Genomic DNA, 26,031 nt, shown 5'->3' with positions numbered 1-26,031 from the left:
AGTCTGTTTATTAATATTTGGAAATGTAGTTCCGACCAGCTTTCAGCGCAAGCATCCGAGGTGAGGTGAGCCGAGTCAGACTGTTACCGTGGAAACAAAACAACGGCCCGTGCTGTCTCCTTCATCCACATTCCTAACAAATGGAGGGCATAGTCCTAACGGCTCCAAGATCCAAGCAACTGTAAGCTTAAAACAGAGAAAGTAATGGCTGTGGTGGAGGGATACACAGGGAAAAACATGCGAGGAAGAGCGAATATTGGCCAAAAATTGGGGTCCAATGACCAATGTAGTTTTGATAAGAGTAGCCTACAAGTTTGATCTAAAGTTGGGGTACAGATTTGACGTCTCTGGTGTGTTGACGTTGTTATGTGTTTGACCTTGGAGGCAGGGTCAATTGTGTTGATTTTATGGTATAAGTGAACAATAGTTGTTTTGTGTTTCAGGGTTTTAAAACGGCATTGTTTTAGACAGTCAAGCACATTTTAAACCGCAAAATATGAGCAAATTAAAGAAAAGGTACAGTAACACAGTAGTTGAATTTAAGTTGTAATTCAAAATGTCCTCTCTCTCTTTCAGAACAACAAGCCAGCCAGTCCTCCGGCGTACATCTTCATGATCGACGTGTCCTATGCCAACATCAAGAGCGGACTAGTCAGACTGGTGTGTGGGGAGCTGAAGACCCTGCTAGACAACCTGCCCAGGTACACACATAATACACACACACACACGGTATCAAACACTGACCTCTCATAATCAAGGAATGGAGCCTTGAACCACCTGCATTTGAGCACTTTCTGGAAACTGGCCCAATATCTCTCTGCCTAGTTCCAAGGTCTTTTTTATATAGGATCTGCCAACTTGGAGTGAGACACACTACATAGCCTTGGAGGTTACTGTGAAATGACGTAAGCTGTGTCCAATGTGAGAATCCTTTATACAATGCCCTGCCCTCCAACAGATTAGCATTGGATAACTGAAGTCTCGAGTCAGAGAGAAACCACATTAGATTTATAGAAGTGTTTCGACACCCCCATCACCCATAATGTGTAGCTTGGTGGTTTGATATTTGGAGTGGGTTGCAGACCACCAGATACAGTATAGCCTACACTACCTCACACTTTGCTGTCAACACATCTTCAGGGGGGGCCATATATTCGCCTGAGCTTCACTGTGCTGCCATCGCCTCAGGGTGTAACAGAATACTACTGGAAAGCCGCGATACCTTGCCAAATATGGTGGTCCCATATGTACAAGGCAAAGAAGAAAGCATTAAGCCAAATATTCAAGTATCTCATCAGTTGAAAATTCTTGCCTGAAGGTTGTGGGGGTGGGATGGGGGAGATGCTAGGGGAAGGGAAAGAAGAAGAAGGAGGGGGGAGGAGGGCGGGCTGAAAATGTTATGGCGCAGTGCAGACTCTAACCCTGAATCACGTCCAAGACACAAGAAGTCCGCGGCACAGATGGGTCTGATTTTGGCTGTTTTATGTGGGTCGCCAGCAAGACATAAGGTTTTGATTTACCATCGAGAAACGGATGATATACTTCACCTGGACTTTCCTAAAATAACTACCTAACCTCCAAAACGGTTAGGTAGTGCTCTCCAAATGTTTTTAAATTACCTTTCTTCCCTGTTCTCCATTGTGAGGCTTTGCTCTCTCGTGCATTGAAACTAATGGAAAACATGTTGAAAACCCAACACTTTTATAAGGATCAGTAACGCTGCCGAAATAGCCACATTTTTGCTTCTAGCTTGCTACGGGGGAAAAGGGGCTCCAAGAAAGCACAAGCAGGTGTAGACTAAATCCTGTGGTATTTTCTCTATCATTTAATATTTCATCACTGTTACTCAGTATGAAAACAAGCAATACAAAGCTGCATTGCCTGACTGCTTCTCTTGTCAGTTCTTGTGAATGATATTGACATAAGTCTGTTCTATGGGACTCATCATTTTACATATGGCAGATTTAGTTAGAACGAACCCCTCATTTGTACTGGGTTAAGGTGCATGTTCTATACTGCTCTGTGTTCAGAAAGAAAGGGAGACAAACCCCAGTTGCCCCTTGTCAGATGGGTAATGCTTTTACACATTGTTTGGTCACACTTTATTTGGATAGTCCATCTGTAGATGCTCTACAGATGGTCACACTATCAACAAACTATCTGTTGATAAGCAATTGCTTGCTAAGGTTACGGTTAGGTTTAGAATAAGGGTAAGGGTTAGAGATACGGTTAAGTTTATGGCTAGGGTTAGTAGATAGTTGAAATGTTACTCATACTCGTCAAAACAGAGGTGTATATAAAGTAGATTTTATCTCGACTGCGTGGTATTCTCCCCAGTCCATGAAAATGAAAGTGAGATCTGCAAAGGGAGAAAAACAGTCATATATTTCACTGACAGTTTATTATTCATGTAATTGAACTTCTGTTGAGGCATGAGTTGGAGAGGGGTGTTCGTGAGAGAAAGAGAAGGAAATTGTGTGTGGACATTCAATCACATTACATCAGAGATAGCAGTCATCTTAATTGAAAGCATATGAGGCCCCTTTTTTCCTTCACCTATCAGTACTTTGCCCTGAAGAAAAACTCTTCCTCTCCTTAACCCCCCGACTGGGTGATGGCCCTTTTTTTTTATTGGCTGAGTGGTGGATGCTGGAAGAAGTGCCCATCCCCGGAATGAGACCCTCTCCTCCAATGTGTTTTTCTTTGCTGTAAAAAAGTGTTTCTGCACCCAGGAATGTTTTTAGCGCATCGGTTGCTTACTCTAAAACTTCACTGTGATTTTATATGGCGGGAAGTTGTTTTGCTAGATCAAATAAATATACGAAGGTCAGAAAAACCGGGCATGAGATGGGGCCTTTGACGTAGTGACATCGGAGAGGTTGAAGGGAAGCCATTAGCTCTCTAATTTAACATGACCTATTGAAGCATCCATAACCAAAACATGGACCATAAGGTGAGGAGCAATTACATAGGTCAACTTTGACCTGGCTGTCCCCTATCATGTTGTACTGTATGCATATTTGGCTGAAGCTAACATGACTGTGTTCAAATACAATTTGAAATCTTTCAAATTCGTTGAGCGTTTGCTTTAGCCTGCCTGGAGTGCCAGATGGGCAGATTTTACACTTTGGGGATTATTGTATTGTTTCCATTACGCTAGGAAAGTTCAATCAAAGACGGTTGAAGTATTTTAAAGTTATTTCAAATAGTGTTTTAAGCCAGGCCCGGTAGCTAACACTGCATACATGCATACAGTGTGTGTATCTGCATTAATTTGTTATCTGTTCATGTCATATGTTTAGAATACAACTTCAGAATAGGGGATTTATCTGCGGCTTATTGGCCTCCATGTCAGAGTGCATAAGCAATTTATAACAACTTAGTGATTACTTAATCTATGCTGTAACATAGTGTCCTCTAATGACCAGCATGTTTAGTTAAAATAAAAACTATTCTGAAAGGCTATCTCTCTCTTCATCTAGCGTGGTCCCAAATCTGTATATGTTTTAGGCAAATATTATCAACGACATGACTATCATTCATGACTCATGCCAGGCTACCGCTGCTCTCTCTCTGTAATGACACTAACACTCATCCCCCACTTTCCCCCCTCTTCCTCCCCCACAGAGAGGATGGTGCTGAGAGCTCGATGGTGAAGGTGGGCTTCGTCACTTACAACAAGATCCTACATTTCTACAACGTGAAGAGTGCCCTGGCCCAGCCCCAGATGATGGTGGTGTCCGACACGGCCGAGATGTTTGTCCCGCTGCTCGACGGCTTCCTCGTCAACTTCCAGGAGTCTCGCGCCGTCATCAACAAGTAAGGGCAGGGGCACACCTCTGACATGAGAATTGATTTGAGTAGTGATCCTTGATGGCATATTTTCTAATATTTAGACATGTTAGTTAGTGTGAATGGATAGCAATAGGCAGATCATTGGTAATGTTAGGAATCTGAACCTTTTGAAGGAGGCATTGACAATATTTTGCCTATGTAGCCCAATGGGGGGGGGGAGAGAGAACAGGATGATCTCTGCACACCGTGATCTATACGCCAAAGTGTGACAACTTGATGCAGACCAAAGGGTGAACATTCTGTCTGAATCAATTTGACTTTGGAGCGCAGTGGGTTTAGAGTGGTCCCTTTCTTTTTGCTAAACATATATATTCTTTATCTCCAGCTCCTTCTCAAAGCCTGTGGATGTGCATCTATTTATGTGTTTATTTCTGAGGAACATTGTTTTTATGTGGTAAAAACAATCGTTGAATGACAGCATTTGATTATCTTGCCGATCAGAAGGTTTCCAAAGCATAATTTTCTCCATATCTTTAGTTTGAGTGGTTTTCATCACAAACGTCAAGATAATGTTGAAAAACAGTTGCTTCCAGAGAAGTGGTCCCTGGAAGCATTTTATATTAAAAAGACCCATGTGGATGCATATGGAAAATGGTCTTATCTATGCAGTTGTGTATGGCACAGCACCAAAGTGATTTATTACCACTTGATATTTTGGTATGTCTATGTCAAAGTACATGGCGGTAGTCCATCTCAAACAGGGACCTTTGGCTAAATCTCTTACTGGGAGATCAACCAGTTTGTTTTTCTAAAGAACTGACTCATTTTTCTCTACTTGTACAATATAATTAAACAAATGTGAGTTGAGTCCTTGGTTTAGATCCAAATATGACTTTGGAAGAATTTTGTTGTTGCTAGAAAGGGGTTTTATCTATTGAATGAGCTGAGACTCTTCTAAACTGTCTATGTGCATGATACTCCCCCAATGATCTGTGGAATTGTAAGGACAATACCGTTGGATCTAACCACTGGCTGTCCCAGTAATCTAAAATAATTTCCTTTCCTCATCTCTCTTCCTTGAAAAACCACACAATTAAAATAACTGGATGGACATTGACCGTAGTACTTACACCTATCACCTCCTTTCAGATTAGCAGTCAAAGGAAAGGAGGCAATGAAACAAAGCTATTATAACACAATTGGGACAGAGCAAATTGTGTGTACTAAGTGTTGAACACAATGTACCAGAGGTGAATGATTGTGACACTGTCCCTCTTTCTTACTCCTCTCTAGTCTCCTGGACCAGATCCCTGACATGTTTGCAGACACCAACGAGAGTGAGACAGTCTTTGCCCCCGTCATCCAGGCTGGGGTAGAGGCACTCAAGGTGAGAGGCTGGATGTCAACTCCGTCACACACGAGGGAATGGGAGATGGATAGCAGGCCAACTGTTACTTTGTCCAGGCGGTGATGGACTCTAAGTACCCAATAACCTCTTTTTGATTTCATTACAATCATTTATTTACATAGGGACAGATAGAAAAACACTGGCACATTGAAATGAGAAGACGACAGATTAAAAGACAACAGACCCACATAATAAGATGATACAGTGCATTGTGATGTCATATATTAGATGCTTATCTTAACTTTAAAGATAGAGGAATTAGAATAGTCCCTTTACAACCAACTCTATCCCCAAAAAAGGGATTGTTTTCTTTTGTCAACATAGTCCGTTATACCGTGCGTTCTCAGTTGGCATCGTGCATTAAACAGTTTTTCCATCAACCCAATGACTCGGCAACTTTCCGTTTAGCTTCCTAATAGAACTGTTTATTTAATCAGCTCCAACTGAATTTTTCCCAACGACTTGCCTTCAGTTTGAATGAATGTGTGGTAGAGGTCACATAATTTCAGATGCTAACCGACAGCCTTGCAGAAAATCAAATCAAATTGTATTTGTCACATGCGCCGTGAAATGCTTACTTACAAGCCCTTAACCAACAATGCAGTTCAAGAAATGGAGTTAAGAAAATATTTACTAAATAAACTAAAGTAAAAAATGAATAGAAAAATTAACACAATAACGAGGCTATATACAGGGGGTACCGGTACCGAGTCAATGTAGAGGTTGGTCGAGGTAATTTGTACATGTAGGTAGGGGTAAAGTGACTTCAGAGATAAGAAACAGCGAGTAGCAGCAGTGTAAAAACAAAGGGAGGGAGGGAGGGGGTCAATGTAAAATAGTCCGGGTGGCCATTTGATTAATTGTTCAGCAGTCTTATGGCTTGGGGGTAGAAGCTGTTAAGGAGCCTTTTGGACCTAGACTTGGCACTCCGGTACCGCTTGCCGTGCGGTAGCAGAGAACAGTCTATGACTTGGGGGCTGGAGTCTTTGACAACTTTTTGGCCCTTCCTCTGACACTGCCTGATATAGAGGTCCTGGATGGCAGGAAGCTTGGCCCCAGTGATGTACTGGGCCGTATGCACTACCCTCTGTAGCGCCTTACGGTCGGATGCCGAGCAGTTGCCATACCAGGCGGCGATGCAACCGATCAGGATGCTCTCAATGGTGCAGCTGTATAACTTTTTGAGGATCTGGGGACCCATGCCAAATCTTTTCAGTTTCCTGAGGGGTTGTCGTGCCCTCTTCATGACTGCCTTGGTGTGTTTGGACCATGATCGTTTGTTGGTGACGTGGACATCAAGGAACTTGAAACTCTTGACCCACTCTACTACAGCCCCGTCGATGTAAATGGGGGCATGTTCGGGCCGCCTTTTCCTGTAGTCCACGATCAGCTCCTTTGTCTTGCTCACGTGGAGGGAGATGTTGTCCTGGCACCACACTGCCAGGTATCTGACCTCCCGCTCGTCGTTGTCGTCAGCAAACTTAATGATGGTGTTGGAGTCGTGCTTGGCCACACAGTCATGGGTGAACAGGGAGTACAGGAGGGGACTAAGCACGCACCATCATTAAGTTTCCTGACGATTAGCGTGGCAGTTGTGTTGTAGCCTACCCTTACCACCTGGGGGCGGCCCGTCAGGAAGTCCAGGATCCAGTTGCAGAGGGAGGTGTTCAGTCCCGGGGTCCTTAACTTAGTGCCCACAAAGCTCATCACTATGGTGTGGAACGTTGAGCTGTAGTCAATGAACAGCATTCTCACATAGGTGTTCCTTTTGTCCAGGTGGGAAAATGCGTGTATGATGGTGAGTCACAACTAATTTGGGTCAGTAAGACCATTGACTCTGTTGATTAAGCAATCTGTTGACCTAAACTTAAACCCTAGAATCCCCTCACTGAACGAGAACATGATGAGACGCATCCAGGTCAAACCAATGTTGTTCCCTTCATTGAAACGGTCACACAAGGAAATAAATGCACGTCCACACCTTTTTCCTGTATTGGCTCTCTCCTGTTACCTCTCTGTAATGTGATTATTTATTTTTGTCCTCTACAGACAGCAGAATGCAGCGGCAAGCTGTTCATCTTCCACTCCTCCATCCCCACCGCCGAGGCCCCTGGGAAACTGAAGAACAGGGATGACAAGAAGCTGATCAACACAGAGAAAGAGAAGGTGAAGCAAAATTGCTTGTCTTTTACATTTAAAACAGACTTTAAGTGCACCATATTATCATTGGCTATTACATTTTTTTTGAGTGTGTGAATAGCTTGCTTTCTAACGTGTGTGGTTGTGTTGTTTGGGTCCCCTGCGGTGTCCTAGACTCTGTTCCAGCCCCAGAAGGGTGTGTACGAGCAGCTCTCCAAGGACTGTGTGTCTCAGGGTTGCAGCGTGGATCTGTTCGTCTTCCCCAGCCAGTATGTGGACATCGCCACCATGGGAGACGTCCCCACACACACAGGAGGCTCCATTTTCAAGTATAGCAACTTCCAGGTATACACAAACAGTATGGCATACAACTGCACAATACAGTTTAAGTTTGTACATTTTAGTCATTTAGCAGACACTCTTAACCAGAATGACTTGCAGGCGCAATTAGTGTTAAGTGCCTTGCCCAAGGGCACATATAAACATATTTTTCACCTAGTCAGCTCAGGGATTCGAACCAGCCACCTGTCGGTTATTGGCCCAACGCTCTTAACTGCTAAGCTACCTGCCACCCAGTTCCCTAAAAGCGTTCCTTTTATGCCACAGAACATCTTATTTTAAACTGCCATTTGAGTCCATGAATCATTCTCTTATTGGACAAATGAAATTACTTGCATTACATTAAATGCATTAGAACCCATATCTCATTCAGATCTTAGCACTGGACCAATATTCCATGGAGTGTAATTGGGGAAACTGTCACCTTGTGGTTGACTGTGTCACTACCTGTGTATTTCAGGTGGAGATGGATGGAGAGCATTTCTTGAGTGACCTGAGGAAGGATGTGGAGAAGGCCATCGGGTTTGACGCCATCATGAGAGTCCGCACCAGCACAGGTAATTCAGTCATTTAATGTTTTTTTGTGTATGAACTCATTCTCATTGCACTTGTATGTACTTAAAAAAAATGAGAAAAAGATGTACAGTGTAGAATTTAAGAAAATTAAATAAAATTTGTTTCCAACATTTTTACATAGGCAGATAATTCCATTGCTTAAATGATGCATTGATGGCCTCCCGAGTGGCGCAGCAGTCTAAGGCACTGTATCGCAGCGCTTGAGGCGTCACTACAGACCTGAGTTCAATCCCAGGCTGTGTCACAACCGGCCATGACCGGGAGTCCCATAGGGCGGCGCACAATTGGCCCAGCTTCGTCAGGGTTGGGGGAGGTTTTGGCCAGGGGGGCTTTACTTGGCTCATCGCGCTCTAGCGACTCCTTGTGGCGGGCCCGGGTGCCTGCAGGCTGACTTTGGTCGTCAAATGAACAGTGTTTCCTCTGACACATTGGTGCAGCTTGCGGGTGGGTGTTAAGAAGTGCAGTTTGGCGGGTCATTTTTCGGAGGACGCATGATTTGACCTTGGGGAGTTGCAGCGATCGCAATTGGAAATCACGAAATTAGGTGAAAAAAAAAAAAGGTATTTGAGGTAAGATTTGTTTTACTACTGCTGGACTGTATTGCACTTCAAGACACTAACTCATAGTTTTCCCTTCTCTCCTGCCAGGCTTCAGGGCTACAAACTTCTTTGGTGCTATCCACATGAACAACACCACAGACGTGGAGATGGCTGCCGTGGACTGTGACAAGGCTGTGACGGTGGAGTTCAAACACGACGACAAACTTAGTGAGGAGACGGGCGCTCTCATGCAGGTGTGTCTCACACACACACGACTCAAAAAACTAACGCTAAATTGTTTTGCTGAAATCATATCTCAATCTGCTGTTTTAATGGTTACCACTAATCAGCTATTTAGGTTCACTGCAAAGTGGATATTTGACTGCAACGAAAATACAGATATGCATCCCATTCACAATGTGTGTTTTCAGGCAAGGGTTCCACAAAGCCTTAAACATCCTACTCTGATATGTAAGACTAAAATCCTGACAGTCTTTTGACCCACTAACGGCTTCTGTGTGTTCTGTTTCCCAGTGTGCCTTGCTATACACGACCGTCAGCGGCCAGCGGCGTCTGCGGATCCACAACCTCAGTTTGAACTGCAGCGCCCAGCTGTCTGAGTTATACAAGAGCTGTGAGACGGACGCCCTCATCAACTTCTTCGCCAAGTCAGGTGACTACACCCATCAGCGTATTACTGTATTTAGGTGTGTTGTATTCAGTAAGGTCCAAATGAGAGAAATATCCTATAAATCCACTTCCCATCTAGGCATAATGATTGAGATTCGATATAAATAATCTATCAGTTCAAATAACGAGTTAAGGACATGTTCCAGAACTTTGGCGACTACTAAGTATTTGTATAAACCTTTGGGCTGGATGTGTCCGTGTAGTTCATACATGTGTAATCTATGAGCAGAATTACTGTCTTAACTCAATTAGCCACGAAATCCCTAGTTTGAAAGATGCACTGTTTTTCTGGAAGCTGTGCTGCATCATAGCAAGAGGCACATGATGCACACAACAGAGCGAGTGAGAGGGAAATGACGTGGTGCACATATCTGCAAATATGTGACATGGTACGCAATTTACAGAGTCCACTTGGCTCGTGAGCGCTACTTTCAGAACTACCGGCTAAAAGGTATACAAAAGCACCAGAGAATCTCTTTAATTAAATAGTTAGTCTGCTCATTGGCTGTAACATTTTACATTTACATTTACATTTTAGTCATTTAGCAGACGCTCTTATCCAGAGCGACTTACAGGAGCAATTAGGGTTAAGTGCCTTGCTCAAGGGCACATTAACGTCATTTAGCAGACGCTCTTAGCCAGAGCGACTCACAAATTGGTGCGTTCACCCTATAGCCAGTGGGATAACCACTTTACAATTTGGGGGGCAGAAGGATTACTTTATCCTATCCCAGGTATTCCTTGAAGAGGTGGGGTTTCAAATGTCTCCGGAAGGTGGTGAGTGACTCCGCTGTCCTGGCGTCGTGAGGGAGCTTGTTCCACCATTGGGGTGCCAGAGCAGCGAACAGTTTTGACTGGGCTGAGCGGGAACTATGCTTCCGCAGAGGAAGGGAGCCAGCAGGCCAGAGGTGGATGAACGCAATGCCCTCGTTTGGGTGTAGGGACTGATCAGAGCCTGAAGGTACAGAGGTGCCGTTCCCTCACTGCTCCATAGGCAAGCACCATGGTCTTGTAGCGGATGCGAGCTTCAACTGGAAGCCAGTGGAGTGTGCGGAGGAGGGGGGTGACGTGAGAGAACTTGGGAAGGTTGAACACCAGACGGGCTGCGGCATTCTGGATGAGTTGTAGGGGTTTAATGGCACAGGCAGGGAGGCCAGCCAACAGCGAGTTGCAGTAGTCCAGCCGGGAGATGACAAGTGCCTGGATTAGGACCTGTGCCGCTTCCTGTGTAAGGCAGGGTCGTACTCTCCGAATGTTGTAGAGCATGAACCTGCAGGAGCGGGTCACCGCCTTGATGTTGGCGGAGAACGACAGGGTGTTGTCCAGGGTCACGCCTAGGCTCTTCGCACTCTGGGAGGAGGACACAGCGGAGTTGTCAACCGTGATGGCGAGATCATGGAACGGGCAGTCCTTCCCCGGGAGGAAGAGCAGCTCCGTCTTGCCAGGGTTCAGCTTGAGGTGGTGATCCGTCATCCATACTGATATGTCTGCCAGACATGCAGAGATGCGATTCGCCACCTGGTTATCAGAAGGGGGAAAGGAGAAGATTAGTTGTGTATCGTCAGCGTAGCAATGATAGGAAAGGCCATGTGAGGATATGACAGAGCCAAGTGACTTGGTGTATAGGGAGAAAAGGAGAGGGCCTAGAACTGAGCCCTGGGGGACACCAGTGGTGAGAGCACGTGGTGCGGAGACAGCTTCTCGCCACGCCACTTGGTAGGAGCGACCGGTCAGGTAGGACGCTAATCCAGGAGTGAGCCGCGCCGGAGATGCCCAGCTCGGAGAGGGTGGAGAGGAGGATCTGATGGTTCACAGTATCAAAGGCAGCAGACAGGTCTAGAAGGACAAGAGCAGAGGAGAGAGAGTTAGCTTTAGCAGTGCGGGAGAGTCTCCGTGACACAGAGAAGAGCAGTCTCAGTTGAATGACCAGTCCTGAAACCTGATTGGTTTGGATCAAGAAGGTCATTCTGAGAGAGTTAGCAAGAGAGTTGGCTAAAGACGGCACGCTCAATAGTTTTGGAAAGAAAAGAAAGAAGGGATACTGGTCTGTAGTTGTTGACATCAGTGGGGTCGAGTGTTGGTTTTTTGAGAAGGGGAGCAACTCTCGCTCTCTTGAAGACGGAAGGGACATGGCCAGCGGTCAAGGATGAGTTGATCAGCGAGGTGAGGTAGGGGAGAAGGTCACCGGAGATGGTCTGGAGAAGGGAGGAGGGGATGGGGTCAAGCGGGCAGGTTGTTGGGCGGCCTGCAGTCACAAGTCGCAGGATTTTATCTGGAGAGAGAGGGGAGAAAGAAGTCAAAGCATAGGGTAGGGCAGTGTGAGCAGGACCAGCAGTGTCATTAGACTTAACAAACGAGGATCGTGTGTTATTCTGCATTATACAGCATACTAACTATTTATGTAGATCTATATCTGCTTAAATCGGCTCATGACTTGTGGCTGCAACATTGCTGGTCGATGGTGTCATAATTCTATTTTAGTTAAATACACCTCATTCATCACTTTAGCTACCTGATTCCCGGTATATGTAAATCACCTTAAAAGATACCTAAGAGAAGTAACTTGTTCAAAACCAGAACCATATGCCTCTCATAAAATATTAGTGACAAGCAAACTTGTTGTATGACATGAGAGCACTTCAGACCGCTTTAGTGTGGGAACACAGTTACTGACCTCCAAATGCCCTCTAGCTCTCCCTTCATCCCCTCTCTCTCACAGCGTACCGTGCCATGCTGAACCAGCCCCTGAAGACGGTGAGGGAGATCCTGGTCAACCAGACAGCCCACATGCTAGCTTGCTACAGGAAAAACTGTGCCAGTCCCTCCGCTGCCAGCCAGGTCAGTGGCACAGAACACTGTGGACAACTTTCATAGAATAAAACGTTGTTCATTTTGTTACTTGTCTTTGTGTTGTGGTCGCGTTTTACAAATGCAGTGGTGTGATATAACTCCTAGGCTGGTGACATTTCAAGTATCTAGTTTCAAAGAAGTGTACAAACATCCAGTAACTTACAGGTGCAGGGTACAAAAGTAAACTGATGAACGAAAGACCGATGGATTCCTGCACATTTTGATTCCTACTGCAGTTTTATTATGTTTGCTTTCGTCATTTCAAGTATCGCAAACATTGCTACTGTAGCGTCAGGGAGTCATCATGCGTATTATAGGTTCTCACTTGCTCCTCTCTCCCCTTGTGTATCTGTGTGTAGCTGATCCTGCCTGATGCCATGAAGGTGTTCCCGGTTTACTTAAACAGCCTGTTGAAGACTGGTCCCCTGGTGGGCAGCGCTGAGCTCTCTACAGACGACAGGGCTCACCAGAGACTCATCACCACGGCCATGGGGGTGGAGGATACCCAGCTGCTTCTCTACCCACGCCTCGTCCCACTGGTGAGACAACATGCACACTCTCCTGCCTCGTCCCACTGGTGAGACAACATGCACACTCTCCTGCCTCGTCCCACTGGTGAGACAACATGCACACTCTCCTGCCTCGTCCCACTGGTGAGACAACATGCACACTCTCCTGCCTCGTCCCACTGGTGAGACAACATGCACACTCTCCTGCCTCGTCCCACTGGTGAGACAACATGCACACTCTCCTGCCTCGTCCCACTGGTGAGACAACATGCACACTCTCCTGCCTCGTCCCACTGGTGAGACAACATGCACACTCTCCTGCCTTATCCCACTGGTGAGACAACATGCACACTCTCCTGCCTTATCCCGCTGATGAAAGCGCACACACATAACACACCCACCTCTGGCGCTACCCATGTCCTTTTTACCAACTGCAATTTGTTTGTTTATTATGATCATGATACCTGTGATTCCTTCCTCATTTAGGCAAATGGACCTCAATCTTAAGTGTTCGATCACTATCCCAATCCCACTTCAATTACCTCTAACCGGTGCCCCCGCACATTGACTCTGTACCGGTACCCCTTGTATATAGCCTCGCTATTGTTATTTTTACTGCTGCTCTTTAACTATTTGTTACTTTTATTTTGTATTATTTTATAATGTGTGTGTGTGTGTGTGTATATATATATATATATATATATATATATATATATATATATATATATATATATATATATATATATATATATATATATATATATTTAATGTGTGTGTTAGTGCTGAGTTCTGACTACATGGTATTCACTTAATTGATGTGAAAAGATACTCCGGGATATATATACTGAAATATCGCTCTGGTCAAGCGATACAATAAAGGTAAAGATGACTCTGTTGTTGAGATAATGAACAGCAGAGGGCAGCATTTCGCTGCGTCCCACTACAGCGGAGTTGACGCATTTACCAGTCTTTGGTATTGGCATCCGTAAGGTGTGACATCCTATTATTTGATATTGCATGCCAGCACACAAACAATTACCCAGCAAAACACTTCAACAAAACCTGCCATTTTGAGGTGGCTGATGAGAAACTGAATGAATGGTGTGTGCATGAGTCTTCAGAGAAGTGTATGAGGGTAAAGATACAAGTGGCCTCAGTAGAATAATTTTTACATTTTTTGTCATTTAGCTGACACTCTTATCCAGAGCGACTTACAATTAGTGAGTGCATACATATTTTTTTTCTTCATACTGGTCCCCCGTGGGAAACGAACCCACAACCCTGGCGTTGCAAACGCCATGCTCTACCAACTGAGCTACACGGGACTATAATAATAATTACATGCTTCATAATTGTGACATGGCTCATACAATGGCAGTTATTTGTTCTCCTTCATATCTATTGCTGTGTTTGCTTGGAAAGTGCCAGGCACTTGTGATTCATTTTGTTTTAATTTGTGTGTCACAGCAAACACGGCAATTGTTTTAAAGCAATACTGTAATATGTGCATAATTAGGGTTGGAATGGTCCTCCTAATAATATGCTGTAAACTCTGGAGCACTGCTCACCTGAATGAAAGTGCAAGATGGATTTAACTTGTCAACTTATCTTGATTATGTCGAAAGATAGTAGCATTTTCATTGAAAAGGTGTGCAGCTCAATACTCTTTGGTTGGGGTACAGCTCAATACTCTTTTGTAAGGACTCCTCTCAAAATGCTTTCATTGGTGTCCATCTCAATACTGTCATAATGGGGTACATTTCAATACTCTTGTTGGGGTCCGACTTCAATTGTTTAAGCACAATTTTGAAAACAGGGCCCGGTTTGTCAAAACACTACACACAATTAGCACAACCCTACACTAAAGTAGCACAACACTTCAGATAATTTGCAAAATGGAACACTTTTGTCAAAACTATACACGACTTCATAAAAACAATATTTTGTTACCATACGAAACACACACATTTCATGACTTCAATCTTTTTGAACCAGTTACACACTGCTGTTGCTAACCTAAAACACTTTTAGCAAGTCTAATTCTCAGTGATTAGAGTACTGTAAATGAAGTACACAGAGAAAGTGCAACTATACAAACACTACACAAGACCAATGCTGCAGACTGAGGAAAATATCATTTATTTCTCTCCATATACCCAAATCGGTCAACATGGAGAATCACAACAAAACATGTCCCAGTTTTCATGCTACTACAGTAGTGTGCATAACACTGTTAGCTCAGCAAACAACAGACAAACGTAAAATACTGTATCCAGTACAGGTTACAATTACAGTAAATAACAACAAACATAAAAAAATAATCTGAAAAAAATTGACTTGTACAGAAAATACTACAGTAAACATACTATACATTATCTCTTCGCCTAGCTGGATCTGGCCAGAGAATTTAATCAACATCACAAGCAATATCCTCATTAGCAAGACAATGCGGGAAGAACCGTCTTGAATGTCGAATCCATTCTTGCACAGCTGCGGCGTCGACTTGGTCACAGGCGTCCTCCATGGCCTGAATGAGGGGTACCTGAGCCTGGGGCTGGAGATCGTAAACCTTCCACCGCCATGCAGAGAAAAACTCTTCGATAGGGTTTAGAAATGGAGAGTATGGTGGAAGGTATAGTACTGTCAACTGTGGATGGTGTTGAAACCAGTTCTGGACCAAAGCAGAGCGGTGGAATGACACATTGTGCCAGATGACAGTGTATTGCATCTGGTGCATTTCATTACCTGCTGTGACGATGTGGTGCAATCGGTCCAAAAATGCGAGAATGTGAGGTGTGTTGTAAGGGCCCATTTTGGCATGACGGAGGAGAACCCCATGCTGTGAAATGGCAGCGCAAAGGGTGATGTTACCCCCACGTTGCCCTGGGACATTGATTATAGCCCTGTGGCCAATGATATTTCTGCCTCTCCTTCTTGCTTTTGTGAGGTTGGACCCTGCCTCATCAATATATATGAATTCATGCAGGATTTCCTCAGCATCCATCTGCAAAACTCTCTGAAATACAGTGAAAGACAAGATTGTATAGTTCAGGATAGGTCTAGTATACAGTCAATGTAAAAAAGTAATGTGTGCAGTATGCAACATCAGTGCTAAAGTGAACAATACAAACCTCCAAATACTCATGCCGCAGCCGTTTGACCCTCTTTGAATTCTGCTCAAAAGGCACTCGATAAAGTTGTTTCATTTGAACCTGATGTCTTTTCAGGATGCGTGCCAGTGTTGACTGAGAGACCTGATGGACATTATTGAAAATGGCATGGTCACCGATAATGTTGGCTTGTAGTTCTCTGAGCCTGATAGCATTATTGGCCAAAACCATGTTTATTATCTCTCTCTCTTGTTCTTGCGTGAATATGGGCCCCCTTCCTCCTTGTCGTTCCCGACCCTCAATCCTATGTAGAGAATAATACATGTAACTTACTGTAACCTCTGCCTCTTCCTCTACATCCTTCTCCTCCTCCTCTGTGTACTCCTCCTCTCACCCTCACTCTTCTTCTGACTCCTTCCATTTTGGTTGAAGGCAGGTGAACCTACCTGCTGCATTTTTATAGTGCTTAAACCTGATTGGTGTGTCTACAATTTAGCAATCATTTGTTTGTACACCTGATGGCTGTGTTTAACAGATTGGCTCAATTTGACAGTCAGTGATTTGGAATTGCAAGGAAGTGACATCATGATATACTTATGTCTGATGTATACAAGTGTGTTTAGTGTTTTGCAAATCAGTGTGTGTAATGTTTTGCAAATAGTGTGAAGCTGACAATGTGCTTACAGTTGTGAAAATCTAGCCTTGTGTTTTGCTCCTTGAGTGTAAGGTTTTGCTAATTGTGGGAAAAGTTTAATTTTAGTGTGTAAGCAATTGTAAAAAACTGTAATACTATGCTTCTTGTTATAGATTGTGGTCTACCATAACAGTCATGTGCAGCCCCCTCCATTTCTTGAATAAAGTTTTATTTATTCATTGATTGATTCCTCCCCCAGCACAACATGGACGTTGCCAGTGATGTGGTGCCAGCGCCAGTGCGCTGTTCTGAGGAGCGCCTGACAGAAACTGGCATGTTCCTGCTGGAGAATGGGCGCTCCCTCTTCCTGTGGCTGGGCCAGGCCTGCCCCCCAGAGCTGGTTCAGAGCATCTTCAATGTGCCCTCCCTCGCCCACATGCCCGCTGACCTGGTGAGGACCATAACTCCCTTACCCCCAAGCTCAACAGGGGATGGGGTGTTTCAACACCTTAGAATACCTTTAGTTCTGATATTTTAAAAGTTCATTCAAGACTGTGTAGAAAGAACAGCATATCACTAATGTGTGTTTTCCAGCGCTCCCTACCAGTTCTGGATAACCCCCAGTCTAAGAAGCTGCGTTCCATCATTGACTCATTGCTTGACCAGAGGCCCAGCGCCATGAAGGTACAGTATTCAATATATTGGTTACTGTTACTATGCATACTTTCCACTGGATGTCTAAACTACTTTGATATAATTAAAGAACGGTATCAGTTTGTTGAATTGGGAAACAAACGTAGCCATATTTATCACACAAGGGCATAAATCTTACTTTTAAGCCCTGGGAACAATAGAATATCATACATTCAACAGGCTGCCCAAGCTTATACTGTTTTTCCTGAAAGCAATTGCCAAAAAATGTAAGGAGTAGTGAAATATTTTGCTGTTGATATAGCATAGTATTGATAGTGGACTGAGTCATTTTGAACAAGCGTTTAAAAAACCTGAAAGCAGTTTGTGCAGGAGTGCGCACCCCAGGTCCTCTCGAGGGCTACCAGGTCTGCTGGTTCCATTCTAGCTGATGAACGCCTCCAAGATGCTCATCAGCTAGAATGTAAACCAGAAGTGTCTTGTGCCCTGGATTTAGAGTAAGGTCATAAGCTGACTCTGTCCCCATGTCATCCCCCCCTCCCCCTCCCCTATAGCTCCTGATCGTGAAGCAGAAGGACCGGTCTGAGATGCTGTTCCGCCAGCACCTGGTGGAGGACAAGGGGCTCCACGGTGGAGCCTCCTATATGGACTTCCTGTGCTACGTCCACCGCGAGATCAGACAAGTCCTCACTTAACACCCCCCACTGGATATCACCTCTTACAGACTCCATAGCTGCCTTTCCAACACCCTTTAACCCCTCCCCCTTATTCCACACAAACCTACAGGACTACCGTTCTCTATTCTGTCAGAGTATCAGGATCTGTGCTCCAGTCTGCTATGTACATTTGTCTACTTATACGAGTCAGTCTGACTTCTTTAAGTCCGCAGAATTGATGTACATTAACAATTTACTGGTTTCTATGTAAATGGAGCAATGGATATAAAAGGAATTGCTGGGGTTCAGGACAAATCAGGACCTCCGGACCACAGGTTTGGCCACATTTGCAACATTAGACAGTGTTCACTTCGTTTCACAACATTTACATTTTAGTCATTTAGCAAACGCTCTTATCCAGAGCAACTTACTATTGAGTAAACAATTTTAATTATATATATATATATTTTTTTTTTTTTTAATTGCCAATGTCTGTTTTTAAGCACATACATTCCTTTCTTGTCACAATTTCTCATTAGGGAAGAGTTTACAGAATTTCACAGCACCAAATGGTAATTTAGCCACAACATGGGTTAAAATAAACATCTGGTTGGCATGACAAAAAATGGGTGCTGTGGCTATTATTAAATTAATGGTTCACTCAACCATTCATGATTGGATTCCATTATTTTCCCATTCCCCTCAGGTATGGAGAGAATTTGCTAGCTAGATTATTGATACAAGGCCAAATTCAGTGACAACTCACTGACAAACATGGGAGAAATAACCCAAATCATCTGCGTTATTTATCTGTAAAGATGAGATTAAACATTCCACATTCTTAATTAATTCCAGTTATATACCTGTATGCCTTGTTTTTGTTTGTTTTCATCAAGTTACTGCTTATGTCTCATTTACATTAATTTAATATATAAAGTCAAGTATTGGTTGTGTTTGTATGCGACATGGAGGTTTTGGGGGAAACTGAGTTCCTGTGCCAGTTCACCGTGTGCCTTAAATACATGTTTTTTTTTTTATTTTTTTATCTAGGCCATTAGTCTATTCCAGTGAGATACAGCTTTCAATCTATCTGTTAGATTTGTATGCAAACATCTCAGGTCATTCGTGTACCTAGCAATTGTGGTGCAGAGATAAACAGTTGCGTAACTGGAAAGACTGAAGTGTACATGGAATGGATCTATTTGAGTGAAGTGGCCTTGGAGTAGCGCGCCATGTACATTCTGAGCTAAAGCGCGCATATATATCAGTTTGATTAAATTCCTGACTATATCAAGCTTTTGAAGTTGCACTTGTCTTTTACTTTCATTTCCATTGAGATTCTTACAAACAATCTTGAGTTGGTTTAGTCTGGTGTTTCATTTGACTGCCTCAGATACATATACTGAACAAAAATATAAATGCAACATGTAAAGTGTTGGTCCCATGATTTCATGAGATTAAATAAAATATCCCAGAAATGTTCCATACGCACAAAAAGCTTATTTAGTTACATTTTGTACATCCCTGTTAGTGAGCATTGCTCCTTCGCCAAGATAATCCATCCACATGACAGGTGTGGCATATCAAGAAGCTGATTAAACCGCATTATCATTACACAGGTGCACCTTGTGCTGGGGACAATGAAAGGGTGGGAGCATGCAATTGGCATGCTGACTGCAGAAATGTCCACCAGAGCTGTTGCCAGAGAATGTAATGTTAATTTCTCTACCCTAGGCCGCCTCCATCGTTTGAGAATTTGGCAGTACGTCCAACCAGCCTCACAACCACAGACCATGTGTAAGCACGACAGCCCAGGACCTCCACATCTGGCTTCTTCACCTGCGGGATTGTCTGAGACCAGTCAACCGGACAGTTGATGAAACAGTTCTGTTGGTAACACAACCATTTTATGGGGGAAAACTCATTCTGATTGGCTGGGCCTTGCTCCCTAGTGGGTGGGCCTATGCCCACCCATGGCTGTGCCCCTGCCCAGTCATGTGATATCCATAGATTAGGGCCTAATTAATTTACTTCAATTAGCTGATTTCCTTATATGAACAGTAACGCAGTAAAATCGTTAATATAGCGTTTATATTTTTGTTCAGTATAAATAGTTTACTCATACACCCAGTGAAAGTGACTCACCTCAAGGTCCTTGGGGTACATTTCTACACAACATAACCAATGTTCCCTTTAAACTGCGCGCAGCTCCCCTCCGACTGCCAAACAGAAGAAATATGAGCCTGCGCAGAGAACGAGATTGAACTTCATTCAAATGTCTGCAGATTAACACTATCAACGTTTCTCTCTACTGTGTGAATTGTGATCGAATCAACGCAATATTAGACACTTTCAATGTAATATACCGAATCAAAACTATGCAAGATTTAGTATGCAAAACTAACTGTGCAAGAGATTTTCTTGTAGACAGAGCGCATTGGAGTATGATTATATTGCGTTTACATTCACGACTCAAATTCATACTCTACACCAGGGGTACTCAACTCTTACCCTACGAGGCCCGAAGCCTGCTGCTTTCCTCGTCTACCTAATGACTAATTGCACACACCTGGTCTAAAGCGGTCCCTGATTAGAGGGGAACAATGAAAAATGCAGTGGAACTGGCTTCGAGGTCCAGAGTTGAGTTTGAGGGCTCTACACAGACCGGTGTGCCACAACCAATCAGAGCAGACCGTTTAGACTACCGTATGAACGGTCGTGAGTAGATACACTTGTTTTTAGATCAACGTGTGTGATGCATGCAGCCACATTTGTTCATATTCTTTGCTAGTCAGTGAGTTATTAGTCCAGTTATAGCTAATTTCTAGTCAGCAACGGTCGAGCGGTTGCTTCCAACATGAGCACAAAATGTCTTAAAGTGGCAGTGTTGTATTTTGAAACGGTCTTGAATAAGATAAGTAGCCAATAGGCAGAGCGTAGCATTATTTGTCTGATTCTCTGTAAAACATGGTATGGGAATAATTTATTTAATACGTTTTTGTTTTTTTCATCAAACACATTTTCAGTCACCTCCTTGTCTGAAGGACAAGTGGATAAACAGGTTAATGTCAAGCCCTGCATGTTTGTTCCCCCAAAAGTGTCATGGAACGTAGGCCTACATTGAACACCACACATTGGCTGCTACCATAGGCTGAATGATAGAACAGCTATTTCCATGTTCAAATGTTATGGGATGCATTTTTCTCCGTTGTTTTTGATGCAAGGCCACTCTGGAAGGCCTACATTATAATCAAATAGCCACAGTAGCCTACTTGGCCACTGTTAAAACTAACTTAAAGCGGGTAGAGCCTCAGTGTTCACAGTAAATGCGCACCGGAAGTTGCACAGAATTTTCAAAGTTCAAGTTTGAGCTCAGCAGATCTGAAATTTGCTCTGTGATAATTGTTTTTGAGGGAACATTGAACATAATTACACACCCACATTAAATATCTGAACACAGGGGTCGTGAACATTCAAACCAGTTTATTGAATCTCTCTTATAAAATGCACTCTACCTAATCACAAAGACAACTGTATATCTTAAATGCCCAGTGACTCTTAAGGTCCTTTAAATCTCTATTCTAGACATATATAGGTCTGCACAAATTAAACCTACACTATCTTGTATAGCAGTTTCCTAGATTTAGCTAATGGCAATAAGATTAGTCTTTCCTACCTACATATTTAGCGTGGTCCTTTGTAGAGCATGGCGCTTGTAATGCCAGGGTAGTGGGTTTGATTCCCGGGACCACCCAAACTTAAAATGTATACGTGCATGACTAAGTCGCTTTGGATAAAAACACCTGCTAAATGGCATATTATATTGAGTGAAAGAGGAACATGGTTCCTTAACATTTTATAGAGGTCCATTGAGGAAAATATACAGCACTTGTATTTCAAAATAGCATTCAAGTCATCCATTTTTAATGTTTCTGAACTCAACTAATTTTTACAAGATTGGAGAAACAACTGGACTCCATTGCAAGTTATTTGAATGGGTGTGGGATTTCTACCTTGGCAGCGTCTGCATCCCTGAATTGCCAATATTTAAAAGTACATTATTTATTTGAACCAAGTGTTAGGCTCAGAGTACCACAAGGTGGCGATATTGTAACATTCTGTCATTGATCCAAGCCACAAACTCAGCACACACAGGCTACTCAAATAAGTTAATAACATTGGTACATTGTGTAAGAAAATAAATACGATTTAAGTCCTGTGCATATATGTCACAGTGCTAATGTTGAAGGTTTTAACAGGCTTTGTTCGATAAATTGAAATTTTCCAAGATCAGATTTTGAGTGCAATAAAATCTGAAATCAGAGCAACCAAATACTACCCTCATGCACCTCATGCTATAATGATCGATTTAAATACTCTTGGAATGTAAGGTTGAATAACAGATTGACAGAAGTCACTTTTTTCGACGGTACTTTATCATTCGGGAACTTGTTTGCCAGAGACGTGTTCAATTGGGATAAAATATTTTGAGATGGCGTGAAACCGGTAGGTACAACCTGAACTTGTCCAATAAGAACTTATTTTGCTCTGCCCTACTTAACTCGACCCATGTTTTTAGGAGATAATTAGCCAGCTGAACAAAATCCCTGGTCAAATAAGATCAAGCTAGGTACACAAACAAGTTATTGCCCTAGACTATGCTTGCTCTTATGAACTCCAGAACACATTCCCAGGGGTACATTTACATGGATAAATAATGTATTGCCAATTAAGGAAACAGAATATGCAAAATACTGCAGATACCTCCTTGCTCATGTCCACATTGCTTTTCATCAACTTTTCAGTTAGGTAAGGGCGATAAAGTAGGGTTTTGGAGCAGAAGCCTCCTGTAAGTAAGTAGGTAGTGATATTGGGGAGGGAGGGGCCCCACTGCTACCCAGCATGCTCTGTCCCTGCACATGTTTGGGGCCAATCAGGACTCTAATCAGAGACCACAGGGGCCAATCAGTCCTCATATGCAGGGAAACTGGACATGCCACAAACACAGGTCCCATCCAGAAACAACCCTTACCCCTTATACTTAGATCTGAGAGGATTGGGAATATTTAAGCAATATGGTCATAGCTCCACCTTGCCCTCTGATAGGCTGGGTAGAATTATCGCCATATTGCTTCCACCTGTCCAATCCTCTCACATCTCCATTATTGTCTAGACAGTTGGGGCTAGGGTTTGTTTCTGGACAGGGCAACAGATCTACCTCTCAAAACCAAAGGATGACAGATTCGATTTGCTTGTATAGCTTCACCCCAGTGACCCTCTTCAAAGGACCGTGACAAAGGATTGCGTTCATCCACCTCTGGCCTGCTGGCTCCCCTTCCTCTGCGGAAGCATAGTTCCCGCTCAGCCCAGTCAAAACTGTTCGCTGCTCTGGCACCCCAATGGTGGAACAAGCTCCCTCACGACGCCAGGACAGCGGAGTCACTCACCACCTTCCGGAGACATTTGAAACCCCACCTCTTTAAGGAATACCTGGGATAGGATCCTTCTACCCCCCCCCCCAAAAAAAAAAAAAAAAAAAAAATGTGTAAAGTGGTTATCCCACTGGCTATAGGGTGAATGCACCAATTTGTAAGTCGCTCTGGATAAGAGCGTCTGCTAAATGACGTAAATGTAATAAACATACATATACAAAAATACCATAAATTCACCCCAAGAGTGAGCTTCTGCTTAATACTGTCCATCTGACTATCCCTTTGTACATTGACTAGCATATCTATCATATCTATATAATTAAAATCCAACATACTAGTGTAACCTGCAAAATAGTTGAATGGGAACATGTCGACAGGACACATGGTGGAATACAGTCAAATAAAATACATTTAAAAGCAGCATAATCTTGTGGCAAGATAACTGTTTCTCCTGATCGCATACTCAAGGTAAGTAACAGCTATCTGTGTGCTTCTAATTATACTTTTCACCATCCCGACTCATCATCGAATTCAACGTGGAGTGCATCGTCTCATTCTAGTTGGCAAATAACCATGAACAAAGTTGAAAATTCCACATAGATTCTTATTAGAGTATATACACCTTTTTAAAAAATTTACAATGTTAAGTCTATTTTATTTGGGTCCTGGGAAAGCAAAGGATGGACCGTGGTGGCTGAAAAACCTCAGTGGTAAGGAACATTCTGGAATTTGGAGCCTACTTTAGCAACAGTTATGTCACTATTCATCACACAAACTTTCACCTTTCAGACTCATTATTGTCCATCTGTTCAAAGGCAGTGGCATAAGCTAACGCATTTTGCTGGTTTCCACTAGATAACACAGCCACAAATGCAAAATTGGCTATCGTAAAAATTCATAAAAACAAAAATGTGCTTTTTGGTTTTCATTTAAGGTTTGGTTTAAAATCAGGGTTAAGGTTCAGTTTGAAATACAATTTTAAGAAGATACATTTTAGAAATAGGCGGGGTTTATAATTTTGTGGCTGTGTTAACTAGTGACAACCCAGTTTGCTGGATTCCTGTACTGCAGATACTTTATGGTGACTGCAGAACAGCTGTTAAGATACATGTATCTTTGTACACAGGATATTTGAAGCATTCAATCTACTCAATCAAACCACAAAACTCAAATTGAAAAGGAAATATTGTAAAGATCAATGCTTTTTTACACAGTTATTCCAGAATGTTTCATACCATTACATCTATACTGTATGTTTTGTGTGGTCCATTTCAATGGACAATACTTCCATATGTTTGCCTGAACAGCGTACAAAAACGCTGTATGCGGCCAAGCTGGTTGTTGGTTGGTGTCTGTTGATAGTCGAGTCCAGAGCTCTCCAGGTCAGCCACGAGTTAAATTACATTTTCAAAGAGCTGCATCGATCTCATGATGTTCTCATCCTGGTGGAGAAAGAGAGACACTTTAGAGATGTCCATCCTTCACTGAAAATGTATACCAAAGGTACTAAATACTGTATTATGCTAAACATATGATGCAATTGCAGAGAAGGCGGCGGAAATGACTCACATTTTGGCAGCAGTCAATAAACTCTTCTATGGTTACAACACCATCCTTATTTTTATCCATCTTCTGTTGGTCAGGAACGTCAGAGATGTTGGTCAGGAACGTCAGAGATGTTGGTCAGGAACGTCAGATGTTGGGAAGGCAACGCAAAATATAATGTATATGTACATTGTAACAGTACACATGGATGAACTAATTGGAAAGATGGAAAATAGTTAATTTCATTCCACATAACAAGTGTCACTGTACCTTAGGGTAATTTTATTTCAATATGACAAACATTGGACTATTGGTCCATACAATAAATGCTGATGATGATGGTGAATGTAATATGCACATTTTGTCAACAATGTATGGCACTTTTTTTTTTAAACACACACATACCTGAAAAAATATCTCCACGTGTTGTCGAGGGGTATCGTCTTTGAGTAGGGGATATGTGCATTTCCCCATCATGTCATAGATGGCCTTCATGATGTCAAGCATTTCCTTTAAAACAGAGAGTAAAGATAATGGGTATGTTGACAGCAAGTACACTGTATAAAAGATAAGGTGAAGAAAAGTAGAGGATCCTTTTTAAATACCATTAGACTAGTTGTCCTGCTTTATATCTACATACAGTAAGCTATCACTCATTCAACCGATACAATTACTAGGTCAGTATTTTATTCTTATTTATAGAAATCAATAAGTAATTCAATCAACATCATAAAGACAGCAAGCTGCGACATTGATTGTACGTACCTCTTTAGTAATACATCCATCCTTATTAATATCATACAGATTAAAGGCCCAGTTGAGCTTCTCCTGGACTGAGCCTCGGAGGAGGATAGAGAGGCCTATAACAAAGTCCTGCAGTAGAAACACAAACTATTGGAAATTGTAACAAAAACACATAATAAATATCTATGAAACCTTAATGGACTGATATGATACCGGTAACAGACACATTTCTACTCATGTACAAAGAATGGACTTGAACTGAACTTTTTTTGGTTACCATATCTAGGTGATATGGAAATTGAATTGAACTTAGTTTGGTTACCATATCTAGTCTAAAATATATAACATTTACGTCCTTTAGCAAATGTTCTTATCCAGAGGAGCAATTAGTGTTAAGTGCCTTGCTCAAGGGCA

General features: G+C 42.8%; 2 protein-coding genes across 3 annotated transcripts in view; one reads left to right on the top strand and one right to left on the bottom strand.

Annotated features, from left to right (window-relative positions):
* Positions 1-19,195, top strand: part of sec24d (SEC24 homolog D, COPII coat complex component) — a 28,727-nt gene extending 9,532 nt beyond the window's left edge. Inside the window, exons 11-23 of the mRNA XM_041882538.2 lie at positions 577-701; positions 3,628-3,819; positions 5,089-5,182; positions 7,253-7,369; positions 7,517-7,687; positions 8,142-8,238; positions 8,905-9,050; positions 9,331-9,469; positions 12,206-12,324; positions 12,696-12,875; positions 16,849-17,040; positions 17,184-17,273; positions 17,795-19,195. Of these exons, the coding sequence (XP_041738472.2) occupies positions 577-701; positions 3,628-3,819; positions 5,089-5,182; positions 7,253-7,369; positions 7,517-7,687; positions 8,142-8,238; positions 8,905-9,050; positions 9,331-9,469; positions 12,206-12,324; positions 12,696-12,875; positions 16,849-17,040; positions 17,184-17,273; positions 17,795-17,935 (1,803 nt within the window). The 3' untranslated portion in view covers positions 17,936-19,195. The remainder of the gene's footprint in view (positions 1-576; positions 702-3,627; positions 3,820-5,088; positions 5,183-7,252; positions 7,370-7,516; positions 7,688-8,141; positions 8,239-8,904; positions 9,051-9,330; positions 9,470-12,205; positions 12,325-12,695; positions 12,876-16,848; positions 17,041-17,183; positions 17,274-17,794) is intronic.
* Positions 19,196-23,465: 4,270 nt separating this feature from the next.
* LOC121571186 (Kv channel-interacting protein 4-like) overlaps positions 23,466-26,031 on the bottom strand; it is a 191,360-nt gene continuing 188,794 nt past the window's right edge. For both annotated transcript variants that reach the window (XM_041882537.2, XM_041882536.2), the window contains exons 5-8: positions 25,639-25,746; positions 25,279-25,383; positions 24,898-24,960; positions 23,466-24,770 (exon numbers count right to left, since the gene is read on the bottom strand). In XM_041882537.2, the coding sequence (XP_041738471.1) occupies positions 24,723-24,770; positions 24,898-24,960; positions 25,279-25,383; positions 25,639-25,746 (324 nt within the window). In that variant the 3' untranslated portion in view covers positions 23,466-24,722. The remainder of the gene's footprint in view (positions 24,771-24,897; positions 24,961-25,278; positions 25,384-25,638; positions 25,747-26,031) is intronic.

This window comes from Coregonus clupeaformis, chromosome 8, assembly GCF_020615455.1.
Source record: "Coregonus clupeaformis isolate EN_2021a chromosome 8, ASM2061545v1, whole genome shotgun sequence".
Lineage (NCBI taxonomy): Eukaryota > Metazoa > Chordata > Actinopteri > Salmoniformes > Salmonidae > Coregonus > Coregonus clupeaformis.
Note: the sequence above shows the minus strand (reverse complement) of the source record. Positions and strands in the feature narration are given on the sequence as shown.